Below are 27,429 nucleotides of genomic sequence, written 5' to 3'. Positions count from 1 at the left end.
AAGACTGGGAGTAAATATGTTTAAGAGAAGAAAAAATTCACCAGGAAATACAGATACAAGAAACCAAATTTCATTTTAACTTTATTTAAAACATGATAACAAAAAATTCTAAGAACATAATTACTATATGATGTATGGTAACATGAATTTTAAAAAATTAATCTATTTAAAAAAATTATAACGCAGGAGGAAAATTTACGTAAAACACTTCATTAGTGAAGAATTTTCGCATAGTATCATATAATATCCAGTACAACAACATGGCAATTGTACATTAGTAGACGATTCTAAAAAGCGGCACCTAAGTAGCTAATCATTATATATATATATATATATATATATATATATATATATATATATATATATATATATATATATATATATATATATATATATATATATATATACATATATATATATATATATATACATATATATACATATATATATATATATATATATATATACCGGTTCCCTAGTTAGTCGATCTTTGGCATGGACAATCGGATTTTTTCTCCCAGAAAGTCAGGTTTTTCTTCCCGTAAACTCAAGAAAATCGACCGTAGAACCCACATTATTTCAGACATAAAATACGAGTGTTAGGGTGACCACGAGATGGCGGCACCTGTAGAGCCGTCTCTCTTCACTGTGTGCCACTTAATTAGTGATAGCCTTGGGCCAGCTATCTCTGATTGGGTACCAGTGGAGATTGAACTGCCCACTCAGTCTCCAAAGAGTTAGATAGGGCTAAAAACGGCCTCGCCTACTCCCTGTATGTACGGGAATAAAAAGGCGTTAGCTGAATATATATATATATTATTTTTTATTTATTTTACATTATCGATTTAGGTGGCGCTTTTTTGAACTGTCTGTTAATGTTCAATTGGAATATTGATTTCTATTCTTATACTGACGATGCCTATGATACTTAGGTGAAACTTCCACACTAATAAAGTATTTTACGTGAGTTTTCTCCGGTGTTATAATTGTTTTAAAAATGTCAACTCAAGGTATTTCACTTTTTGAAATAAATTAATTAATCTACTTCATTCACTACAACAATTAATATCATATATTAGATGTCATCATTTGGCATATACAAATTAAATTTAATACGTGTGAAATATAATAAATAATCTATTAAACAGATAAATATGACAGTTATATAAATATAATAGCTGGCGTGGTTGGCCGAGTGGATAGCATATCCGCTCTCCAGTCAAAAGGCTGCAGGTTCGAATCCCTTCGTGGGCATGGATGTTTGTGATTATCTGTGGAAATATTAGTGGTGGTCGGCGGTAGATGGCGTTGGTGTAGTTGGGGTCAGTTGGTGATTGGGATCAGATGGTGGAGACGGAGATGTAGAGCCTTCCCTCGATGAGTCCTTTGACTCCCTGAAGGTGTCAAATAATAATGAGGGCCACCTCTGACGAACTGTTTCTTTTCATTATTAACAAGTAAATTAACAAAAGTCAATCAAATAAATTCTTCAACATGCTAATAACTGTACACTCGGAACTTGAAATATTAGTCACCAGAACGAATTATGTTTTACAGTTTCATATTACGCACTTCGTCGCATATCTCTCTAATTCCAAGTGAGTCATAAAGATATTTTCTCTTTGTACTGATGTTGCTGCCAATAGATGAAACAGACATGAATGATGTTCCAGTATTTACGTTTCTGCCTAAAAGAGGACCCATCTCGTCAAACGTGAATAATTTAGTTTCAGCAACGTAAATTAGTTCTTTTGTGGACATCACAGAAAACCGAAGATATTTCAATACAGAGGATAGCGCAACTCTCAGATTCACTACTGTTTGTTCTATCTCTTTGTTAGCGAGGGCGTTTAAACCCCATTGATAAACAGCATAAAAGAGAGAATATTCTGATTGAACTGTCAAAGTATCCCTTTTAACGATGACCTCTACTGTGTCTTTTGGACAATCCAAGAAATCAGATGACTTAATAACGATCTCTGTGTATCTGTCAATTATGTCTAGGCATCTAGAAATCACGGCAGGCAGATCCATACGTTTCGCAAATTCATAAACTTTACAAACACATCCGTTCTCAGCTATTGTGTGTTCCAAAAGAAATTCTTCGCTCTTTTCTTTAAGATAAGGGATTTGGTATTTCTCTGCAACATACAGCACTTCCATGGCGGTGTCTATTGAAGGAATTGAAATCTCATCTGTATACAGGTACCTAAAATATAATTTAATTAATTAATTAAATTGAAACTGCATTGGGAAGTTATAACAAGTTAAAATCCCATCATTTTGGCATTATTGATTAAAAGTATTATTATTTCTTTAATACGAGGGTGGTCCGAAGCGTTCTCAGCCTAACAATGAAAAAACGAATTTATAATTTAAAAATTATTTTTATTTTTCAACATAATCTCCATTAAGACTAATACATTTAATATTACCATTATCCCGTCCTGTAGTGGTTCTCAGAAAGATCTCAAAAATATCCCTCTACAGCTGCCATCCAAGAAAAACGCTGACCAGCGAGGAAGAGTTTTAGTTTTGGGAAGAGATAGAAGTCAGAGAGAGCCAAATCTGGAGAATAGGGTGGATGTTCCAAAAATTCATAGTGTAGATCGTTTGATTTTCCCATTTCCTTTGTGGACAGGTGCATTGTCCTGATGAAAGATGATTTTTTTCTTCTGTAAACCGGATCTTTTCTCACGAATATTTTCGTCTAGTCTGGTTGAAAGATCGGAATAATATTCGCCGGTTATTGTTTTACCCTTTTCAAGATAATTATTAAACAAAATGACTTTAGCATCCCAAAACACCGATGTCATGACCTCTCCTGCTGATGGAATCGACTTTATCTTCTTTGGCGCTGAACAACCGGCTTCTGTCCACTGTTTTGACTGCTGTTTGGATTCTGGTGTGTAATGGTGAATCCAAGTCTCATCCATAGTACTAAAGCGACGCACAAAATCAGTTTTATTCTTGTTAAAATGCTACAAGCACTGTTCAGATTTTCGTGGGAGCGCGTTTTTGTGCGAATTCTTCTGCAAAATACATCCTACACGTTCTTTTGAAATACCTGTAGTCTCAGCAATTTCACTCCCTTTGACTCGCCGGTCATCCAATGCCATATCGTGCACTTGATCAATGATTTCTGGTGTTGTTACACTTTTTTGGACGTCCTTCACGTGAATCATATTCAAGGCTGGTACGGCTACGTTTGAACTCGGCAGCCCATTTCTTAATGTCAAAAACGAAGAAGAGGCGTGTCCATAAACTTTTATGAACTTCGAATGAATTTCTTTTGGGGTTAAACCTTCTTTTACAAAAATTTTATAACCGCACGATACTCAATTTTATCCATTTCAAGGGATACAGACAACACTTTTGCTTCAGACAGCTGTATAAAACAAACTACTTGATAGAATGACTTGCAATTTCACATGGATGCTTATGACAGATGCACCAACTTAGAAAAAAAAATCATACCGATAGTGTTGCCATCTATGGTCGAGGCCGAGAACTTTTCACACCCTCGTATTATAAAAAGAAATAACGATAGACTTACCTTCCGTGGATATGGTCAAAATTTCATGCTTGTGCAAATTTCACTTCAGGAGAAAACAAACAAACAAACAAACATATACCCATTATATCGTGTTTATATCTTTATTGTTGTTTTTATTTGTTCTTTCATTACTATTTACCAGGTTTTCCAAACCATTGTATCGTGATGTGCTGAGGATGTAGCCAAAATCTCCAGCAAGTTGTACAATATCTTTCAATTTTTTTTATTTTTATTCATCTTCGTATTGCATTACGTGCACAACCATCAGCTTCACTTGTGTGCTATTTGTGTGGTGCGACTTTTTATTTATTTTTAAATTATATTTTTTTATTAAAATCCAATGTATCTAGTGCAAGACTAAGCTCAGACAATATAATGACATCTTTCTATCCTGCTTTGAAACTTCAAATTCAATAACAGGAATCCTCTTAAATATGACAGTAAATGTATCCAAGAGTCTTTTTGCTGCCCAAAGGGAACATTATGAATTTTTTTTAAAAAAATTCCCACTTCTGTAAATCGGTAGGTAAGCGGTTCCCACCTTCGTAATTCTAAATTGGAGGAGAGTACAGAAGACTGCCACCATCTCATATTATTAGGTGAAATAATCTGGGTTGTTAAATTCTTGAGAAAAAAAAAAAGAAAAAAATGAAAGCCTGCTTCAAAGCTCAACCAATTCAGAACTGATTGAGAAAAATAAAATGCATTAATTTAATTTAATTTAAATCAATTTATAATTTATTTAATTAAATTGAATTAAATTAAAGGTCGTCATCTTCTGGAGATCTAGCGTCATATAAACCAGCGCTTCCCAAACTGTGGGCCGCGGCCCCCTTGGGGGGGGACGTTGGTTTTGTTGAGGGGCCGGTGAAATAATGAAAACAAATTTAAAATGTTTTAAGACTAAGTAGATTTTTTTTATTTTAAAAGAAACGTATTTAACTTTTATTATTTATTATTTCTTTTTTGTTATTTTTTATAATTTAATGGAAAAATTCACACATTGGTGTTGATTCACAAACTTTGCTTCCTGCGTATTTCGGCGCTTAATGAATATTAGTAAATATTGCTTATTCATATGTTTCATTTCAAAACAGTGGTTAATTGTATTATCACTGCACTTCGAATGCTCTCCAGGGAAGCTCCAAATCTTCCTGTCCTAGGTTCATCACGCGTTCGTAATCAGGGACTGTTGATATTGACTTTATATACATATCAAAACTCGTTTTATATTATCACTGTCATCCGAGCTAGCTTTCTGTTACCAATAAAAGTTTCGCATATACTTCACACATGAAAAAAAGCTTAAGCAAGTTCATGTGGGGAGATAGTAACTCGCTTGCAGTGGTAAACAACACCCCTCCCTAACAGCCACTATACTGCAGAGGCAAGAAAAACAAGTACTTTTATTATGCCAGTGAATAAGGTATGAGGAGTCTGTGTAATATATTTCTCAACAAATAGTGCAATTAGAGACAACTGGGATAAAAACACACTAATTAATGAATCACATGTCCCCTCATACAGAAACTGTGATGTATAGACTGAAACAAAACCATATGCTGCATGGGCAAACACAGTATCTAACTAAAAACTATTGCTATTAATTAGATGTGTGTGAGTTCGATTTCCCAAGGCAGCAATAAAATTCAACCAAGCGTGTTAAAATTTGTAAAAGTGTTAAAACGAAGTACTATATATATATATATATATATATAAGTTTATATAAGTATATATACAGGGTGTTCGGGATAAATTTGACAGTTTCGTAAGGAAAAAGAAAATCTTCTTTGTATCTATTAAATTTAATGAATTGACAAAAAAACATTACAGGCAGAGTTAATTACAATACTATCAACAAGATTTACTCAAAATAACCACCATTAGCATCGATCACAGCTTCAATTCTGCTTCGGAACCTCGAACAAGCTGATGCTACAGTCTCCCTGGGAAGGGCCGCAAAAACTGTTTTAATTTTATCCATTAACTGGGCTTTTGTATTACTGGAAGTGCGATTGGTGTCTTTTTCAACTGCGCCCCATACAAAATAATCCATGGGGTTAAGGTCTGGGGAGTTTGGAGGCCAAACATTTGGACTGGTGAAGTCGTAGAAATTTTCAGACAACCATTTTTGACTTTTCCCAGAGGTGTGGCAAGGGGCCGAATCCTGCTGCCATACATACGGCCTACCATTGCCTACCCTTGTTATCCAGGGCTTGACTACAGTTAGCAACTCCACGAACAAAGCCCGAATTCCAATGCCAGGGTTCTTCAACACCTGTTCCTGCAGATTTGCGAGGAATTCTGCTGTACGAACGCAATCAGATCGTCTGCTAGGGATCTTTCTTCTTGCTACATCCTCGTAGTCACCATTGCAAGTCTCTAGTTCATTCCTGATTGTTTTTACTGTATTCAGGGAGCATTGGGCAGCAGTCGTAATATCCTTATTTTGATGGCGGGCACGAATCATCATGATACAAGTTATTCTCTTCCATGATTCAGGTGGGTTCCAGCTATCCATCCTTTCTGACATCTTGTATATGAATGAAGAAGGGTCCAAACTTTTAAATGAAGAGAAGTGTGTGTTAATACATGTAACTTACGGAAAAATATAATTAATTATAAATATGTCAAATTTATCCCGAACACCCTGTATAAGTTTAACATATGGCATTCGGTTGAAGAGAGTTAGCATTCGACTCAGTCAGCTATGCTTTTATCTTTTTGCGCGATCTTTTGTTAATACCGCACCAATCATATGCACGTTTTAATAACCTGCCTTTGCTGTCTGTTTCGCGTTAGGCTTAATTACCGTAAAGGGGAGAAAAGTCACAAAAGAGAAAAATGTTCCTGGTCCAGGGATTCTCTTATTCAGGTAATATTCACTAATTTCATGTTATCAGTCTGTGGTGTGCCAGTATCGGTAAGTGGTGATATTATTTGATCTATTCTACGTTAAAAAATTTAACCCTGAGATGGATAAGTGGCTGATAAAAAATATAAAAAAATTCCCGCGAACAATCAGAAGAAGCAGAAACAGACTCAAAAAAAAGGACTATTTCATATTTTACCAGAACAGTCCGCATCGTCTTCAGAACCAAACGGTAAGAAGCAAAAAATGTAATATATGCATTTGATTTTTGCAATATTCGCTGTGTATGTTTTGTATTGAATATAAATACAATAAATATTATAATATATCTCTCTATTAAGATTTTTTTTCGAGGGGGGGCCGTGAAGTATTTTAATTTTTGCTGGGAAGCACTGATGTAGACTACACAAAGGTTCCCACCCAGTGATTCAAAATAGATCTTCATCGTCATCAAAAATAGCAGGTTCGAAAATTATCGCCTTTTTAAATAAATGATTTTGTCCATATACTTATACATGCATTTTTAACCCATTAGAACATATTTTTGCTAATGTTAGCAGTAGTATGTGGCACAGACATGCAACTCTAACGTAAGCAAAATGCACACTATCCATAGGTACATACTTTTGCAGTCAATAAAAATGCATACTCTAATACATTCATTAGGAAACATAAATCTATTCATTTGAATTAAGAACTACAGTGGTTTTCCATATATATATATATATATATATATATATTTTATGTTTTAGATATATATGTTTTAGAATTAAATAAATTTATGCACTAATGTATATTCATGTCGTCAAACACCTATACTGCTACAAGAAAATCAGCTATATCCAGTCGAGTGTTTATTTGTAAACTTTCAAAGGCAAAATGAAAAAAGACTAAAGAATTTAGGAAGACATACTGGCGCAAGATATCATCCCATCCCTCTCATGATAATGTTGCCTACGTCTAGGCAACATTATCATGAGATAGACATGAGAAAGTCATGTCGCAGTCAAAATTCTTACGGAGAACCGAGGAAGCTAACAGTGCTGGGAAAGGATGATACAGAAATGTGGACAGTATGAAATGAGATATCAACTAGGAATTCACAGAAATTACAGTAATTTTATGTTATTAGTGGAATATTACAGAATATGCTGTACAGTGTTGAATATTACGGAAGAGGTGTGCATATGACAAACATCATATGTACATAGTTACATGTATACACCTGTGTAAAAGACCATCGTAACTGACTTAGAAAGCGCTGCAAGTCTGTGATATGGAACGGCGAATTATGCTACACTCTTTTCCGATAACTGGAAACTGAACGATAGACTAAATAATTAACTGAGAACGTCTATGTTCGAATTTATCATCCCAACTGTGAATTTTAGTGGCAAAGGTGTATTGATTTAGAACTGTATTTATCTCTGAATCACCACATTTCTGCTGCCAAAGGCACGAACTTAGTTACTGTGTCTAGAAGGATGATCCCTAGTGGATATGTAACACCTCTGGATAAATGCTTTATATATTGTACCATCTTTACGAAAACAAGACAAAGCGCCATATTGTACTGCAATTGCTATGATGACGTGATTTGAAGAAAATGATATTGAAAAACTAGATTTGCTCACATCATCCCGATCTTATGTCAATAGGATGGTGGAATGAAGCGAAGTGTAAGTCGGGTGCAAGAAGAATGGTCAAAAATATCTGATTCATATGGTCCAAGCTGGTTATAAATAATAATAGACAATAGACAAAGAATAGACATTATTTGGATGAGAAACATATGGTTGTTATTGTTTTTAATATAACATATACAACATAATTTTTACTATTTTGTTTGTTATTTCAATTAGACATAAAAAATAACATTTCCAATAACAATAACATTTATTATAAACAGTTATGAATTAATGAGTTAGTACTAATAATATAATGGGTTGTCTTGCATATACAAAGGAGTTACTTGTTTTAGCGTTTGAATAAAAAAGACAAGATTCATAGACTACTACATCTTAGGATATCAAGAGATTGCCTCTTGACAATCTCTTGATATCCTAAGATGTGGATTCCGTTGTCTGCACCTCTGACTATTGAAATTTATTCAATTAAACAACATGTGATTCATAGAGGTCTAGAATAGACATGGAAACGTATATTGAAGGGTAATACAGCCTTATGAGAACAAGATATTTTCCTAGAACTCGCCTTACAGGAGTTTTAATTTAATGAATGAAATCAACCTTTTTTTTTTTTTTAAATTAATTTTCCAATATCTATCACAAATATAAATTGATTTATATTTGTGATTATAATTTAGGAACGGCAAAAATATCAGAGATAGATTTTTTGGAACCTACAAACTTGATTCCACCTACTGGAAAAGAACGTAATAACTTGACTGAGTTTGGTTGAAGCTACCACCAAGTTGATTTTTATATTTTTTGCCCCATTTGCAATGTAAAATGTAAACTGGTCAAAAGTTCAAGGAAAAGAGTGAGTGCACAGACATTTGTTCCAAACGATATAATGATCATTCTCAAACACCTTTGGGATGTATTTCGTAAGAAATCGCCCCGGAAATGGTCAAATGACCATGACAAAGGAAAAAAGCTACACAGTGCTGAGTGTTCAGGAATGCTCAGCGAAGCATATTCCCATGATTTTCGACATTATTTTTACTTATCAAATGCGTTAAACAATGACTTTCCTCCAGCAAAGTAGCCCAGTAGTTCAGTCAATATCAATGATATCCGGAAATTGCAAAGATCTAGGTCTGATTTCAAACTAGGTTGTTGGTTGGTGCGAGATGCGAGACCTCTCGACACTTGCGCGTGGCAGAAAAAGGCGAATCTATTCCGATAATAGGATAATCAATGATGACTGGTTATTATACGTCAGAAAATTAGCTTTTCTTTTAAAGAAAATTCTATTTTTTAAAGTGGTAACTATTTTGCTTGTACAATACAACACTTGGAAAATTTATTTATAAAACAGGTGATTTCACGTGTTGGTGACGAATTCGTACATCGCCTTATTCCTTTCTTCCCTTCAATATGAATTGACTCTTCTTGGCACCGTGCCAGCCAGGGTTCTCGCATGTGTGGTAGGCATTTTGCTAACCACATATGCGAGAACCCTGTACAATAGGCATTTTGCAACACCTGCGAAGTAATATACATGGGCACAAACAAGTACGAACACAAATATTAACGTGCAATAAGAATAGTTTTCGAATGACTTACGTGAGCATAATTTGAAATGCTTCAGGAGTGACGTCAGGAACCGTTATCTCTCCTTTTTCTTTTAATGGGCCATAAAACATGGCGGCGAATACCGGACTTGCAATAGCAAGTAACAATTTGTGGACTTCTGCTATTGCTCTGTGCTCCTCTTCACCCACTATAAATGTGACATCAGCATACTGAGGATCTCTCAACAAGGAGTAGAGTCTTCCCTTGACTTTCTTTTCCATGATTATCTGAGCGAGAGAATGTGAGAAAGGAAAATATTTTACAATGAATAAATCGGAATCTCATAATTCGTTCACTGTTAAATTAATCTGCAAAATACGTAAATTAAAAACAGTTTGGGATTACAATGCGCTCATTAGATTAAATTCATTTAAAAAAAATGAATTTTAAAAAAATGAATGTAATGTAATGTACACTTGTGTCCAAAACGTAAGGACAAACTATTTCTGATGATTACAACCACAAATGCAGACGAATCAGCTTGTGGTAATTTGTGACACTGACCATTTCGAGTAGAAGCGGGTACGCATTCAAAAGAGGTCACGTGGTAGCACTCAGTAGGATAAAAGGCAAAAGGCTGCGATAAGCTAACTGTTTGAAGGAAGTTTCTTTTCGTGAAGGAATAAAGTTGGAAACTTGGATATCTTGTAATGTCTCAAAGACATCACTAGATGATTTCACGGGAGGAAGAATTATTGGAAACGTTCAAGAAGGCCGTAGAATTAGATATTTCCAGATAATTTGGGAATAGCACATAGAGGTGTATCCAGGCACTGAACAGCGTTCAAAACCAACGGAATGTGTCCCAAACGTTTGCTAAGAGGTCGCCCTCGTCCTGTCACAGAACATGGAAACAGATTTTTGGTTATAACAGCAACATTTAAATCGACGAAACACGACAGGTCAGCTTGCAAGTCTACTGCATTTAAGCAGAGGTACGCGAATATCTCGACCAACTGTGGCAAGACGTCTGCGGCAAACCTATATGCTAAAAGTCCTGCAGTCTGCGTCCTCTCATCCACAGCTCATCTTAGAGCACGTTTTCAGTAGTGTTGTATCCATAATAATTGGACAATACACCAATGTGCTAATGTACTCTTTACTGATGAGAAGTGCTTTAGTCTTTAATCCAATTCTAGACGACATTTCTAGCGTGAAAGTAGTACTGCTTACCATCGCGACAATGTTCTTGAAATGGATTGATACAGCGGTGCCGGGTCATGGTGTGGTGAATCATTATGCTTAATAGACGCACCGTACTAGAAAAAGGGACTATGACTGGTGAAGGTACTGCAACGAAATTCTTCAACGTCATGTTCGATTGTTCTGTGATGCTGTAGGCGAAGAATTCATTTTTATGGATGACAATGCCACACCATATCGTTCATAAGCAGTGGAGATACTTCTAGAGAGTGAGAATATTAATCGAATCGAGTGCCAGCACGCTCCCCATAGAACACGTTTAGGACGCAATATGGAGGGGAATTGCTGCTCGAAATTCCCTTCAGGAAACAAACAAGGCATTATATTGTCTCTGAAGGAGGAGTGGGCGATTTTGCTTCAAGAACTCCTGAATCACTTGGTGTTAAGTATGGTACGACGTTGTGAGAGCTGCATCGCAGTTCGTGGTGGACATATCCCATATTGAAATGTCTCTCCGCATAATTTTCTGTAAGCACTGTACACATTAATTAGCTTAGTTAGCTACGTCCTTAGGAAATTTATAACTTTTGCAGAAATTTATAACACATTTTTGTGCAAAATAATTTATTAGTATGTTGGAAAGAAATGTACGTCCACGTTTGGCTGTGTCATGAAAATGTTTTCATATATAAGTAATCATCAGCTTTTGAACACGAATGTAGTTTCAGAATACCAAATAGGAAGATACCATTATTCGAAATACATTCAAAATTCGAATACCATTAGTTATCAAATTTGGTTTGACGTTTTTATATCATGTACTTAATACATATTATGTGATATAATACTAAAAGTGCAACACAGTTTGTAAAATGTTCATCAGGCCTATCCTAATGAGAGCTTAAATATTTCTGAGAATTGTGATAACTTTACAGTTCAAAAGTTACAAAAGGTTCATCGCAGATGATCAGTGACTTTAAGTACTCTCTCTCTCTCTCTCTCTCCACTTATTTGAAAGTTTCCAGCTAAGTCATCTCTAGTAGCCAATGTTTGTCCGTTAATGATTTCATATGTGGACCTTTTATTTTCTTTCTAATAATACCATTTCCCTCAAGTTGGTTACCAGCCAAAATGAGGTAAGTATGGTGGTGCGGTTGACACCTTGGCCCTCACATCGGAACTAGGAAAGGCATTTCGTCTAATCCTGATGTTATGGTTATACCCTCGATACTCGGTGGGGAAAGTCCTGTTTGTTTATTCCAGGCTGCACCGCGTGGAGGTGGATGTGACATCTATTTAGAAGAGAAGACTATATATAATGGCTCTACAGCTAATATGAGAAAACAACAATAAACATAAAAAAAAAAAGTGAGAACAGAGTCAAACAGGGTGTCTTAGACAAGGATATTCACTTTTCCAAAATGGAATATATATATATGAATGAAATAATCAAAGAATAATGGTTAACCAACAAAGAAAGAATTGAAATCTTTTCAGACGACCAGGTGATATTTGGAATAACTGAGGACACTTTACAAAAAGTTGTATATGAACTGAATTTAACAATAAAGCAATATAATATGCCAGTCTCTCAAATAAAAAATAAATAAACACCATGGTATTCGCAGGAAAAAAAACTCCCATCCAAACTGAAATAGTAGTAGATAATAAAGTAATCAAACAAGTAAAGAGCGATAATTATTTGGATTATAAATTAAGTTACAAAAGTTATTGGTTTCTCATATAAGCTGCAGAGCGGTTTTAATAAATTTACGAGCAAATGGGTTTAATATATCAAAGAATTTATATCTGTCTATCTTATCAAAATTATTATTTTTTTTTAATTTAAATAATCTATGAATGCTAAATGCGTTTCTAAGTTGAATTATCTTCTTTTCTCAATTTCATAGTTTGGGGATGAATGTCGGATAGCAACATTGTGTAAATGGAGGTGTAAAGTACATAGGTGTTATGGAATGCCTTCGTTCGATAAGCTCTTGGACTCCTTAGAGGTATCACGTAATGATAAGCGCAATAATATTTTCTTTGCCATTTTCCGAATTTCGCCGTTGATCCGAATATGGTACCCCTGATGGATTTTTTTCATAGCACAGGCAGAGGTATTCGGTCGTTATCCCCCCCAAAAAAACAGCTAACAGGACGAGTTTCGAATGTACAAAAATTCTTTTTAATGCCAAACCTCCTTGTCCTAATCTGATTTTAAAGCACTGACTAATAATAATAATAATAATAATAATAATAATAATAATAATAATAATAATAATTACGAAAGCTGACAAAGGAAAAGCTGTGGTTATTCAAGACAGAAAAGATGAAATAAGAGAGGAAAATGTCTCTATTACTCCGCGACTATTTGACTTACAGTCAATTAAAAATACTTAATTCTCTTAGAGATAATGTATCTACATGGGATGAAGATCAAAAGAAAAACTTAAAACCTTCTTCGGTCGTCCACCTAGATTGTATGGTCTTCCAAAAGTTCATAAACCAGGTATTCCGTTAAGACCAGGTGTAGACTCTATAGGTTGTCCACTTATAAAATTTCAAAATTTGTATGAAATTTACTCACTTCTTCAACTAGAAGAACTGCTACTTATATAAAAAATACTTTGGATTTCAAAAATAAAATTTCGGATCTTCATTTGGATGCTTCGGATATTATGGTTAGTTTAGATGTTGTTTTATTATTGATTAATGTTCCTTTATCTGACAGCATTGAATTACTGCAACAAGAATTTCCTTCAGAGATTGTTAAAATATCTGATTTCGTAATACATTCTGGTTATTTTTCCTTTAAAAACAAGTTATATCAACAAAATAAAGGAATAGCAATGGGCAATCCTATTTCTCCTGCTATTGCCAACTTCTTTACGGAGCACTTCGAATAAAGGAATAGCAATGGGCAATCCTATTTCTCCTGCTATTGCCAACTTCTTTACGGAGCACTTCGAACAATATTTTTGACATTTCACCTAGACCAACTCATTGGTTCAGATATGTAGATGACATTTTTGCTATCTGGAATGGCTTTTCTGATGGATTAATTACAAGAGTTTCTCTATAAATTAAATGCACTTCATCCAAGGATCCAGTTCACTCTAGAAGTAAATAAATAGTTAGCCTTTTCAGATCTTTTAATTCTTCGCCAACCAGAAGGTAACCTACATTTCTCGGTCTGTAGGAAGGAGACTCATACAGGCCATTATATCCATGCTGAATCTCATCACCATCCCAGTCAAAAGCGGGAACTATTAAAACACTGGTTCATCTGGCCCACTCCTTTTGTTCTTCAGAGAAACTATTACAGAAAGAATTGAAATATATTATTTCCTCTTTTTTATCAAATGGTCATAAGAATTCTTTCATCAAAAGAGCTTTGAGGTATCTCTTCCTCTTCAAATACAGAAAAAATAACGCGTATTCCTATCCCTTATGTTCAAGGCATTAGTAAACGCATAGCAAAAGTTTTAAAACCACTAAATATGTTTGTTGCCTTTCGACCCATCAGAAAAATCTCCACCTTTCTGACTTCTCCAAAGGACACGCTTCCACATCTGTTATCCAGGTGTCTACCTGATTCCTTGCTCTTGTGGGTTATCTCATTTTGGACAAACAGGAAGATTTGCTTTTATTCGACTAAAAGAACACAAGTCTTATATTCAATACCTAGAATCTGAACAGTCTGGACTTGCAGAGCTTACCATCAACAGTAGACATGGAGTTCATTGGAACATGACAAGCGTCCTTCACAAAAGTCGGTTCCTCATGGAACGGCTTTATAAAGAAACATGTGAAACTTTACTTCACTCTCCTAATTTAAACAGGTCCGATGGTCTACGTCTATCCCCTTTGTGAGAGATAGTTCTTTTTAAATCAGCTAATCTTTCCTAACTTTTTAATAGTATGTGTGTGTGTGTGTGTGTGTGTGTGTGTGTGAATATTAATATATTCATATTAATATTAATGACCTTTTTTAGTTATCTAACATTAGCTACTTAGGTGGCGCCTTGTGGAATTGTCAGTTATTGTTTGATTAGCTTTTTACACGTACTGAAGATGCCTGCAATACTCAGGCGAAAATTTTAATAATAAATAATATTTTACGTGAGTTAATTCCGTTATTATAATTTTATTTAAATACGTCTACTCACAGTATTTCCTTACTGACATAAAATTGCTATTGCTTATTAATAAATATCTAGATGCGACCACATTAATCAATCTTTCTCCATTAATATCGAAGGCTTCGGCTTTCAATTTCTGAATATATTTCTTCCTTGTCCGCGCGGTTAGCCTAGTGGCTGTGCGCTTCGCAACCATATGCCTGGGGAAAGAGTGTCCTAGGTTCGATTCCCTCGGAGACGTGAAGAGCTGAAGGATCTTCCTCAGCCATAGCCAAGTTAGCTGCTCTTGAGCACAGACAGTGTGGTTTTCTCCCTAGTTTAGCTGGGGTTTTTTCATTCCACAAGCAGGAAAACCGGCCTCGTGAACACCCAAGGACGACAGTCATGAATACCTCAATTAGGGCCTGCAGCACAGGACTGGCGTGCCGGCTGTATTATTTCGCCGTGACTCCTCATTAGGAGTAGACACAACCCGTCTGAATCAGATGGAAGAGAGAGAGATTTCTTCCTTTTAAAAAAAAAAATTCAGCTAACGCCTTTTTTATTCCCGTATACGGGGAGTAGGCGAGGCCATTTAGCCCTATCTAACTTTTGGAGACTGAGTGGGCAGTTCAATCTCCACTGGTACCAATCAGAGATAGACGGCCCAAGGCTATCACTAATTAAGCGGCACACAGTGAAGAGAGACGGCTCAAATGTGCCGCCATCTCGTGGTCCCTAACCCTAACACAATATATTTAATGTCTGAAATAATGTGGGTTCTACGGTCGATTTTCTTGAGTTTACAGGACGAAAAACCCGAGTTTCCGGGAGGAAAAACCCGCTTTCCCGTGCTAGAGATCGACCAGAGATTGGGAAGGATTTCTTCCTTCTCAATTTTAATATGATAGTTATATCGTTTCGTGTATGCTTCATTTGTTTGTTTGTTTGTTTTCTCAGTTTGATTTTCTTTATTTATAGAATGCATCTTTTGCTTCATATTCTGCAGCTTTTAAGGGCGCATAACACAATAATAAAAGTAATATTCAATCATTCTCCTTCTGTTCTAAGCTTGCTTTGTTTATTCATTCATTAAAAGCTTCAACTTCGATAAAAGATACCAATATATATCCATATTCATATAAGATGACGTGAATTATTCCCATGAATTATTATTTATTTATAAACCTACTACAGAATCACGAAAATCTTGAACAAGCACACAACTGGTCTTTTTTTTTTTTTTTTTTTTTTTTGTTATTTACAATATTGCATTTATGTAGTATTTATTTGAATAGGAGTAAGGAATTCAAAAATGTAGAAAAATATATTAAAATGTCCTCGATCTCAGTTATCTGATCCTTTTAATGGAACTAAGTAAAGATAGCGTATGTTAATTGAAACAGTACAGAAATTTGCTGCACTGAGCAGGCCGTGTTAAAATTATCGGTTTCTATTTTAATATTTCATGAGCAGAAAATGTAGCTACCAACACTTCACGTCAGTCAGATCACGTGAACCCTCTTTCTCTAACGCATACGTGAACACCAATAGAGAGAGGGAGAGAGAGAGAGAGAGAGAGAGAGAGAGAGAAGGAAATTCCGTACGGATCTGCGCCTGCAATTGACCTTTACGTATGCTATCCGTTAGGCTTAGCAATGCAGTGCGCTAAAATTTTTCGATCGTTTTAATCAGTTGTTAACAACACTTGCAGCTTGTGAATTTGATAAATGAAAATAATATATAAATATATACATATTACATTTCAAACAACGAATTGTTCCTTAAGAACAGATAAATACAGGAGGAAAATATCTATTGAATATCCACAGTACAGTGCAAACCGTATTGGAGAATGCATTCTACATTACAGTGACTAAACAAACACTTTACTTACCTCTTTAATACTAAAATGAATATTACGAGTGATCTCCGATCCGATTTTTAGAACAACTTACTGATTATTTGTCAGTAAGAAAGCGTTGTATCTCACATCGATGACTTCGTTAAACATAACACTTAGAGGCTAGCTGGAGGTCATGTTTACGCGTGTTAGAAGGATGCCCTTGAACTGTTACACACACGTGCAAGCAATGTCATGGTGACGTAATTCTGTACAGCAGACCATTCACCTATGATCTTACTACGTTACAACTGCAACAGTCATTTAGCTGGATAAGGAAACTTTCATTATTCAGCTTTTGTGTCTCTAGTACACATGATTAGAGCGCCATCTGCAGGGATTTTATCTAAGTTCTTTTTGCTAATATAAATGCTTATGTAAGATTAACGTAACTTGTTTAATAAATAAATGTATAAATATAATTTACTTCAATTAATGTAAATTAATTAATGCATAAAATAATATAAATCGGATACGATTTAAATATAATAAATAGCAAAACATTTTCATAATGATATATTTTTAAATTAAAATTGATGTATATTTATGTGATCTGTATTTTTGTCTATACAACTTGTCTAAGCCACATTTTGAATTATTATTATTACTATTATATGAGAGCCAGTGTAGCTTAGTAGATGTGGCGTTTGCACTCTATAGTGCTGCTTGACCTCACGAAGAAAGGAGTTCGAATCTAGTCGCCGACTAGAGGAACTTTTTCGTTCTCGAAATTGTTAGGGACCACCAGATGGCAGCACTTACTACCCGCCTTCTTCACTGTGTGCCGATTAATTAGTCGTAGCATTGGGCCAGCTATCTCTGATTGGCTACCAGTGGAGATTGCACTGCCCACTCAGTCTCCAAAAGTTAGATAGGGCTGAAAAACGGCCTTGCCTACTTCCTATATAGGAACAAAAAGGCGTCAGTTGAATTTTTTTTTTTTTTTACTATTATATGAATGCTGTGCTTTCAATTACAGTTTTAGTGCTTAGTATCTCACTCAAAACTTGTACTGCACCAACGGAGACAATCGGCTGATAGTAGAGAACATCGATCAGTAAAACATCGTTTCATTGGTGAATTTTATCTAACTAATCAGCTTACTTGGTATAATACTGTAAAAAAAAAACAACATTTCCATGTAAATATGGTGCAGGTTCCAATTTTATAAATAGATGAAACGACATTAACGTCGAAAAGAAATATTGGTATTTTTATGTGTCCCTTCAGATACCATAGTCTTATTTTAATATTAATAGTTCTATTTAAAAATTCCATAGTTTCTAATGGATATGTGATTACAATTTAGGAAATCTATAGAAAGAAAAACATAAGCATAAGAAATAAACAACTCTATTTCCACATTCATTTAATTGAGTACATTTAAATATAAAAGTTATTATTGTTTCCAATATGATTGTCAATATGGAGCACTCCTTTACTTTAAAGCTCTGGTAAGTGCAGTCGACCTTCCAGGAAATCATTCAGAGTTACAGAAATTCTCTTCCATCTCCAGTTAATAATGCAAATCATCGCTGTTAGACAGCAAAGAGAAATATATAATTAATATAATTTTAATTATTTTTTGTCATTTTTAATTTATTACTAGCAAACCTTATACAGAGGACTATGTATGAAGAGTTTGACAATTAATCCTTCTTGTGCTTTCGTGCAAACGTTTGACATCAAAAGCCTAAAAATGTCTCAAACGCTTCATTAGTAACTATGGAAATCGAGTGCTTATGAAAATGCATACATTCAAATAAATTTTTTTAAAATAAATACGAAAGTGAAATAACAAATTATTTGCTGAGCAGCTGTTTAGCTTCAATGCCTTTAATGAATAAGAAGTAACAAAAGTTTCGCCATATTGCAAATAAACACATTTATAAAACCGGGAGTTAAGCAACAGCGAGGGTTATCTTTTGCCTACTTTTAATATGACTAGTTTTATTGTTATTATTATTTTTTAGTAGAAGGAAGCACCATTGTAAAATATTTATATCTATAAGCTAAACACACAAAAAATAATATTCTACCAAAAAAAAAAAAAAAAAAGCAGCCCATTAAATTTTTCGTCACAGACGACATTTAAATAAATAAAATCAGCTAACGCCTTTTATTCCCTTATAGGGAGTAGGCGAGACTTTATACCCTATCTAGCTTTTGGAGACTGAGTGAGCAGTTCAATCTGCACTGGTAGCCAATCAGAGATTGTTGGCCCATGTCTATCACTAATTAAAGGCAGTCACCAATGAAGAGGTTAGCCAACAAGTGCTGCCGTCTCTCGGTACCTAATCCTAACAGGATATGTTACTGTCTGAAAAATAACGTCGGTACTAAAGTCGATTTTTTTGAGTTTAGGGGACGAAAAACCCGAGTTTCCGGGAGAAAAAAACCCGCTTTCCCGTGCCAGAGATCGACTAACTCGGGAACCTCGATAATAGACTTAGAAAAAGTTCCTCTAGTAGGCAACTAGACTTGAACCTAAGTCTAATTTCGACCAAGCGCAGAGGACTCAAGCGCCACTTCCACTGAGCTACACAGGCCTCAGACGCTTTACAAGAATTTTAATTCTTGTAAAGCGTTCATACAGAGATTTTTTCCTATCAACGAATAGGTGTCCCTGTCCATATTTTGGTTATTTCATTATTATTTTAAAATACGTATATTACTAACCATGAATATAAATAGCAAATACTTACCTTGCATCGTTTCATAGATGAATACATCCTTTTCATATGACTCTGAAACAAAAAGAAATGTAATTGATTCGTTATCAAGTGACAATACATTTCTCAATGCAACGAACACATTGTACTTTTAATTGAATGCACTGTATTTACAAATCTGTATGAGATATATTTAATTCTTCAATCTACAATTGCATTTAAATGAATTATAAAAGTAAAATAATCAAAACGAAATAAACAAGACTAATTAAAGACAGTAACCATTTAGAAATAAAATCAGTGGTCCCATGGCATTATCTTCTTTGTAGTATCAGGCTACTTCACTTTACTGTGACGTCCTTAATCAGCATAAAGCTTTTGTAGCCGTATTAAATAACTATTAACTAATTATTTAATATTATTTAATAATATTAAATAATTATTTAATATTATTAAAATTTAAAAATTTTTAAATTTTAATAATATTAAATAATTGCTGGTGTGCAATTTTAAAAAAAGTCCAATATCACTGAACACAAAGTCATGCATTTTGGCATGACTAGATATCCCATATCGTATTATATTGGTGGGATTATGCTAGAAGAAATAGATGAGGCTAGAGAATTTGGAGAATTAGTAGATAGCAACTTAAAGTTCAGGGGTCATGTAGCAAGCATTGCAAATACAACTCAAAAGATAATTGCAATGCTGAAACGAACGTTCACATGTAAAGATAAGGATGTCATTTTGCCTCTTTAGAAGGCATTGATAAGAACTCACTTGAACTATTGTGTGCAAGTCTGGTCTCCTGTTTTCCCTCGTGATTCTGATATATTGGAGAGAATGAAAAGGAGAGTGTTAAAACCGGCCAGGACGTATATATACGTCCAAGTTACAATGGGTGCGAAGTGCATATTAAAATTGTAATACATTGACATTACATTGAAATATTTGATGGATACGAAGTGTAGAGGAGTGACGTGTTTTTTACATAGTGATGGCGACGTGGTTAAAAATGATATCAGGATTGTGGAATACTGATTATGATGACATATTGAGAATTTGTAGACTGCAGACAGCAGCAAACAGGAGAAAAAGGAGTAATGTGATTGAGACTTAAAACTGCTGAAAGGTTCATACAGGATTTCAGTTGAGGGAATTTTTCATTTTACGGAGGTTGGAGAAAGGACAATAGGGCATCGTTGGATGCTGAGAATGAATAGCGCTAAGAAGGGGTGAGGGCTAGATTTTTCTCTCACAGGGGGCGCGTGATTCGCATGGATTGCCATTGGACGTAGAATGTGCAACAATGAGAATGAATTCAAGAGTAAGTATGATAGTGGTGCGTGTATTATGTGTCCTCCCTCATTGAGTCCCTGACTCCCTGGAGGTCTCTCTTAATAATAATAATAATAATAATAATAATAATAATAATAATAATAATAATAATAATAATAATAATAATAATAACTTCGTAGTGCAGATGGTTTAATATCTTTTCCACTGATTGGTTTTCTTTTGAGGGGTTTGTAATAATTTCGCCTCCCAGAAGAACTCCTGAGATGTTCTTGGATTGCAATTAAGAGGACTCAGAGACATCGTTCATATGCATCTCAGTTTCGAGCGTGGTAGAAGGATGCAGCAGAACTGGGTCCCCAATCATCTTTGTCTTCATGGATTATTATTGGACCTTCAAGTCGTCACGTTCTGTGTGTCTGTTGTAGTACAACACCATTTACATGTCAAGAGAAGTTACGAATAGGCGTCTTTTAAATACTGTGAAAGTCCCTATTTAGAAATCGAGACACTTTTCCGTAAACCTATTGTACATTCTTACTGTGGGTGAGCTAAGCATTTTTTAAGTATAGTCTCTGGGAAAAATCCCATGTTACTCCTCTTAACCACTACAATTATAATTACGGCTATTATAGCCTGTTTTTGTTAAGGAGTGACCCTATTTAAATAAATTGGCTATCAATACTCAAAGGGGTATATATATTTTTAGGGCATTATTGGTGAGTACAGAAGGCAATTAAGGTAGAATAAAAGAGGTGGAAAAATTTTGGTACATACCTTTATTGATTGTATGATGTCTTCCACTTCCATGATCTCGCTGAAGGTTGTTTACAAGCGGGGGCGGAGAGGAAGAGGGGGGGGGGAAGAAAGCGGGGGGTTTGCTCGCAGGAAAGTGATTTTGATAACCCGGGTTAATACTAACAATATATATATAAATGTATACATATATTAATTTGGATTAGGGTGCATTTTTGTTGGGGGGGGGAGGAAACCTGCCCCAGTTGCCACAATAGTCTTCTACCCTTCCTCCCCTCCTCCCCCCCACAAAAATGCACCCTAATCAAATTAATATATGTATACATTTATATATATATATTATTAGTATTAACCCGGGTTATCAAAATCACTTTCCTGCGTGCAAACCCCCCGCTTCCTTCCCCCTCTTACTCTCCCCCCCGCTTGTAAACAACCTTCAGCGAGATCATGGAAGTGGAAGACATCATACAATCAATAAAGGTATGTACCAAAATTTTTCCACCTCTTTTATTCTACCTTAATTGCCTTCTGTACTCACCAATAATGCCCTAAAAATATATATACCCCTTTGAGTATTGATAGCCAATGTATTTAAATAGGGTCACTCCTTAACAAAAACAGGCTATAATAGCCGTAATTATAATTGTAAGCATTTTTTATTTTAAATTAATTTTATATATTCGTATTAATTTATTTCATAGTTAGGAAACCATACTCTAGAGAGCACACATGAAGCATTTTTTTTTCAAGCCAGATCAGGCCCCAAATAAGCGGAGCTGTGGTATCACAACGGGAGATGAAATTCTTCTCCCTCCTAAAGATACTCACAAGCATCCATAGCAGAATTCGCTATGGATGCTTGTGAATCGGGAAATTGTTAATATTTCCCAATAATGATTTTTTATTCTGGTAGTATAGTAGTAAAAAAAACAGTAAAAACAGATGCCCAGTCATAGAGCTATTAAAAAAATTCAGGAGTGATTTAGTTCAGGAAATGTATTGTCATTTGTCAAGCTTTTATGAAGTTAAATGAATGTAAAGAGCGGAGTGCACACACACACACACACACACACACACACACACACACACACACACACACACACACACACACACACACACACACACACACACAGACAAATTCTTTCCACAGGTGTTCAATGTGGTTGAGATCAGGGCTCTGCGCAGGCCAGGGAAGTCGTTTAACACCCATCTTTTCATTCCATAACAGTTGCAGCTTTGTGGCATGGAGCATTGTCGTCTTGATAGTAACACGGGTCCATTCCATGAAAACTCCACAGTATATGCGGCACCCGATTATCCAGAATATTATGGTACTGATCTGCCTTCATGGAACCACGGACAGTGACCAGTGGTCAAACTCCAAACCAGATGAATGCACCCAACACCATTACTCCTCCACCACCAAACTTTACTGTGGGTACAGCACACTGTGGTAACAAGCGTTCACGAGGCTGCCTCCTCACCCATACATTGCCATCAGAGTGGAAACACGTGAACCTTGATTCATCGCTCAAGAGTACCATTTTCTACTGATCAATTGTTCAGTTTACCAACTGAACAATTGATCAGTTGGTAAACTAGGCCAGACGATCCACCTTGTTCTTCGTTGTGATATCCGGCTTGTGTACCGCTTCTCTTCCGTTGAAAACCAGTAAACGAAGTTCTTTTCGCACAGTATTAGTGCTTATCGTGGTGTTACTGGTGCTCTGGAACTCATCACGGATGGTATGTGCCGATTATTGCATGCCACTCGTTTTAACACTCTCCAGTCCATATCAGTTATTTTTGGCTGCCGACCTGGGTGTTTTCCAACACTAGTGATGTCAGAACGTCTCCATTTATTGATCATTTCGAAAACCGTTGATTATGAATGCTGCGGTTGAGCAGCAACGACACGTATGCATATGTTATCGATATGAAAACGATGACACCTCTCGAGGTCACTGAGTTCCGTTGTGTTGCCATACCAACAGTATTCAACTGCTACGATAAAATACTGCTTCCTGCTATCTGTACACCAGTTTTTATGTTATTACCCACTCATAACTTTAAATAACAGGGGTGTCCAGGCAATTTATGGTAGATAGTGTGTGTGTGTGTGTGTGTGTGTGTGTGTGTGTGTGTGTGTGTGTGTGTGTGTGTGTGTGTGTGTGTGTGTGTGTGTGTGTGTGTGTGTGTGTGTGTGTGTGTGTGTGTGTGTGTGTACATACATACATACATACATATACATATACATATACATATATATAGTATATTCCAGAGTTCATTTCTTCCTGGCGCGCGTTCGTAAAGCGTGAAGATGAAAATGAATTATGTCCTTTTCATCCTCATCGTGCATTTTCGTGAAACAAACATGCTGAAGAAACCCGTGAAATATGTCGCTTTGTCATCAACTGCAACACATCGTGCACTGTCATTGAAGAAACCCATGAAAAAATGTCGATTTCTCTTAAAGCCGGTTGCAAGTGGTGACCCAGAAATCGTCGATAGTACTGTGCGTAAATAGTTTGACCTTGGGCATACCATGATGAAGAATGATACTTTGAACTTTGAACATTCGTAAGCGACTATCAGAATGACTTCATGTTTGTTTGGTTCCTAGCGAAGTTTTTTCTGGAGTGATCCTGAATGGTGCTATTCGCTGGAATATCTCTTCATATAAAGGCTTATAAACCCTTGTCCAAGTTTCAGCAATGGCTACGATACGATTCAGGAATGCATCCCCCTTCATTTTCGTATAGTTCTAGATGGAGGCCAGCAACCACTTACTTCTGCCATTTTTGCATTTCATTCAAGTGATGTGGAATCTGTCGAGCTGAAATTTTGCACATACATACCAAGCTTCTCTTTTAGGATGTGCTAAACACTTTGGTGGTTTATTCCAGTGTCCTGGGCCATTTGGCGTACACTTCATCGCCGATCAACCGCGAGGAGTTTCCAAACAAGATAAACATGTTCATCGGAAATTAGGGGTCGTCTTGCATGGCGATTGTCCCCCGGGTGATGTCCATCCTTACAAAATGCACTGGCTGATCTCGAGATAGTCCGATACAGTTGTGCAGTTGCCAGAGGCTTGCCAAAGACCACGATAATAGCAGCACGCAGTTTTACCTCGTGCAACTTGGACCTTGAACCACGATTGTTTTTCTAATTTCGTGAACACACCCTGGACCGTTGCACAGTGAAACGTTGACCTTAACCAGTCCTCCACAAAAGGACTCTTGTTAGAATTGGCTGAGTCGCTTTCATGAGCAGTACCTACAATAGCGCCACTATCTGTCAAGAGTAATATTTGAGTTACTAGGTATGTCTCCTGATAGTGTTGCCATTACTTTATTTACAACCCTCGTAATTTTCTACTATGGCACACGTGTGTTGGAGCCTCCTTAGCTTAGTCAGTTTCGACGATACCCTTTGGGTAGAAATACCTCCAATTAGTAAACGTAGACCAAATCAAGAATAAAAATATGCGTGTTTTTTCACTATCATTTTATCGAGCCATTTCCTTAAAATTTTATCAAATTAATACAGACTGCTTCCCCTCAAAAAAATAAAACAAAATAAAATAAAAATAAAAATTTCTGATAAAGGAAATGACCTTTATACTATATTGTTTTTTTTTATTATTATTATTATTCTAGTGCCTTTTTCTTTTATTTCAAGAAAAATAAACCCACCTGGAGACAATTCTCTAGAAATTGGATCTCATCCTTCTTATTCTGGAATAACACAAATTACAAAAGTAATTAATTTTTAATGGAATTTATAGAATACCAAGTTATAAAGTTAAACAAGCCATAATCGAAACTCTCTGAGAATTTATTCTTAGGGGGGGAAAACAATTTGTATAGGTTAAAACATTAAGAAAGCAATTCCAAAAACAATAAAATGCAACAGTCGCTTACCTTAAGAGCGAGACCAATGCCGATTTTGAAGCTTAGATGACAGTAATGCAGATGCCTCAATTCAGGAATATCGTTTATTGAAGCAACTCTGATGTGGTCGGTAAATTAATTTTATGACAGCAGAGTTTGAGGAAGTAGGGGGGGGGTCTCAACTAATCTTGTAAGCTGTACCTTATTTTTGTCTTTCTTTTTACGTTTTTTGAATTATACACATGCCTTTATCAACTTTCATTATTCGTATAACTGATATTCGAAACATTTCTGGAAATAGAATGTATTGTCTCATAACGTTTCAATTGAAGGTGAGTTAAACAATCTCATACGGAGGTAGCCTGTTTTTTTTTTTTCTTTTTTTTTTTTTGTGTTGTTGTTGAGGAGGGAAGGAACTCGATATTTTCACCTATCATATAAACAAATCGACCAACAAAGCACAATACACACATATACACAAAATTTATAGATTAAAAATAATATTGGTGGTGGAAAATAGATAGCGATGTGTGTTGAAGGTATCAGTGTCATTGTGTCGTTGAAAAATTGACTAGAAAAAACTGTGTGTGATGGAGAAATGTGTCTTCCCAGGATGAGCCCTTGGTACCCTTGCAGGTGTCAAGTAATAAAACGATATTTTAAATAACGGTTTCACATTCACACACCTAAAGGAACAATCATATTCCCTCAGCCATACGGCTGGTGGGGATAGCTATTAGGGAGATGATTATGAGCCAGGTGGTATTCCGTTGCCTTCATTGACGTAATATATTTTATGACTGCAGCCGTGTGTGTTAACGGGACTGGTTTGCCTGTCTCTAGGGATGAAAAACCCGAATCACTGGGAAAACAACCATCCACAACCGTATGAGACCGGTTAACTCACCTTTAGTTGAAGGAGACCAGATAAAGGTTCCTCACGTCACTGACGGAAATCGAACCCAATTCTTTCTGACCAACGGGATTCGTCTATACTGACAGACCTACAGGTGCTCCTAAAGCAGTGTTTCTCAAAGTGGGGTACACGAAAGGTCTTCACGGGGTGGTACGTGGCAATTTTCGGCAATGCATCATTATCAATATCGCCACAACATTCACGTCCTGGCGATAGTAACTCGCTTCCTGCGGTAAACTACACGCCCTCCCCAACAGCGTCACTATACTTAAGACACAAGAAAAACAAGTAGTTTTATTTTATCACTAAATAAGGTACAGAGGCATTTGCAGTCAGTGTAATATATTTCTCAGCAAATAGTGCAATTAGACAACTGGGATAAAAACGCACTAACTAATGAATCATCTCCTCTCCAACAGAAACTGCTGTATAGACTCAAGCCAAACCATATGTTACCGGTGCAACATATGGTTTTGCTTGACACCATCCAGTCGTGAACCTGTCCAAACTAAGAAATATATGGTGAATATAGTTAAACGTCTATATATAGAAATATATAGCCGTTTATTCCATTATAGAGAGTAGGCGAGGTCATCAAACCCTATCTAGCTTTAGTAGACTGAGTGGGAAGTTGAGGATCTTAGTTTTTAAATCCTTAATAAAAAAAAATAAAAAAGATAATACATAAAATATATCATAATACATCTTCAAGGTCCACCTTTCCTAATTGGGTTGTGGGGGCAACAGCTGCAAGAGGAACTTCCTTTAACCACAGCTCATCGTATAGCACTTTTCAGTGGTGTTGTATCCATAAAAATTGGACACAACACCAATGGGCACTCTTCACAGATGAGAGTCGCTTTATTCTTTCCTTCGATTCTAGACCACATTTGATCTGGTGTGAAAGTGGTCTGCTTATCATCGCGAGAATATTCTTGAGAGGGATAGATCCGGCGGTGCTAGGAACGATTATGCTAAATGGAAGCACCGAGCTACAGGTGATGTAAAAAAAGGACTATGACTGGTGACCTAATT

At 35.9% G+C, this 27,429-nt stretch overlaps 1 protein-coding gene across 2 annotated transcripts; it reads right to left on the bottom strand.

The window, feature by feature from the left end:
* Positions 1-490: 490 nt before the first annotated feature.
* On the bottom strand, positions 491-27,429 carry LOC150106042 (BTB/POZ domain-containing protein 6-like). Of its 2 annotated transcripts, XM_090393783.1 has the most exons (4): positions 25,281-27,429; positions 19,564-19,605; positions 9,680-9,915; positions 491-2,209 (listed from the first exon to the last, which is right to left on the bottom strand). In XM_090393783.1, the coding sequence occupies exons 2-4, from the start codon at positions 19,597-19,599 to the stop codon at positions 1,552-1,554; spliced, it is 930 nt and encodes a 309-aa protein (XP_090249909.1). In that variant the 5' UTR covers positions 19,600-19,605; positions 25,281-27,429; the 3' UTR covers positions 491-1,551. The 2 variants fall into 2 exon arrangements, with proteins under 2 accessions (XP_090249909.1, XP_090249910.1); XM_090393784.1 differs by lacking the exons at positions 19,564-19,605; positions 25,281-27,429 and adding an exon at positions 16,853-17,092.

Source organism: Typopeltis vanoorti, chromosome 6 (genome assembly GCF_054136105.1).
Source record: "Typopeltis vanoorti isolate ZY-2024b chromosome 6, IOZ_Tvanoo_1.0, whole genome shotgun sequence".
Taxonomy (NCBI): domain Eukaryota; kingdom Metazoa; phylum Arthropoda; class Arachnida; order Uropygi; family Thelyphonidae; genus Typopeltis; species Typopeltis vanoorti.
Note: the sequence above shows the minus strand (reverse complement) of the source record. Positions and strands in the feature narration are given on the sequence as shown.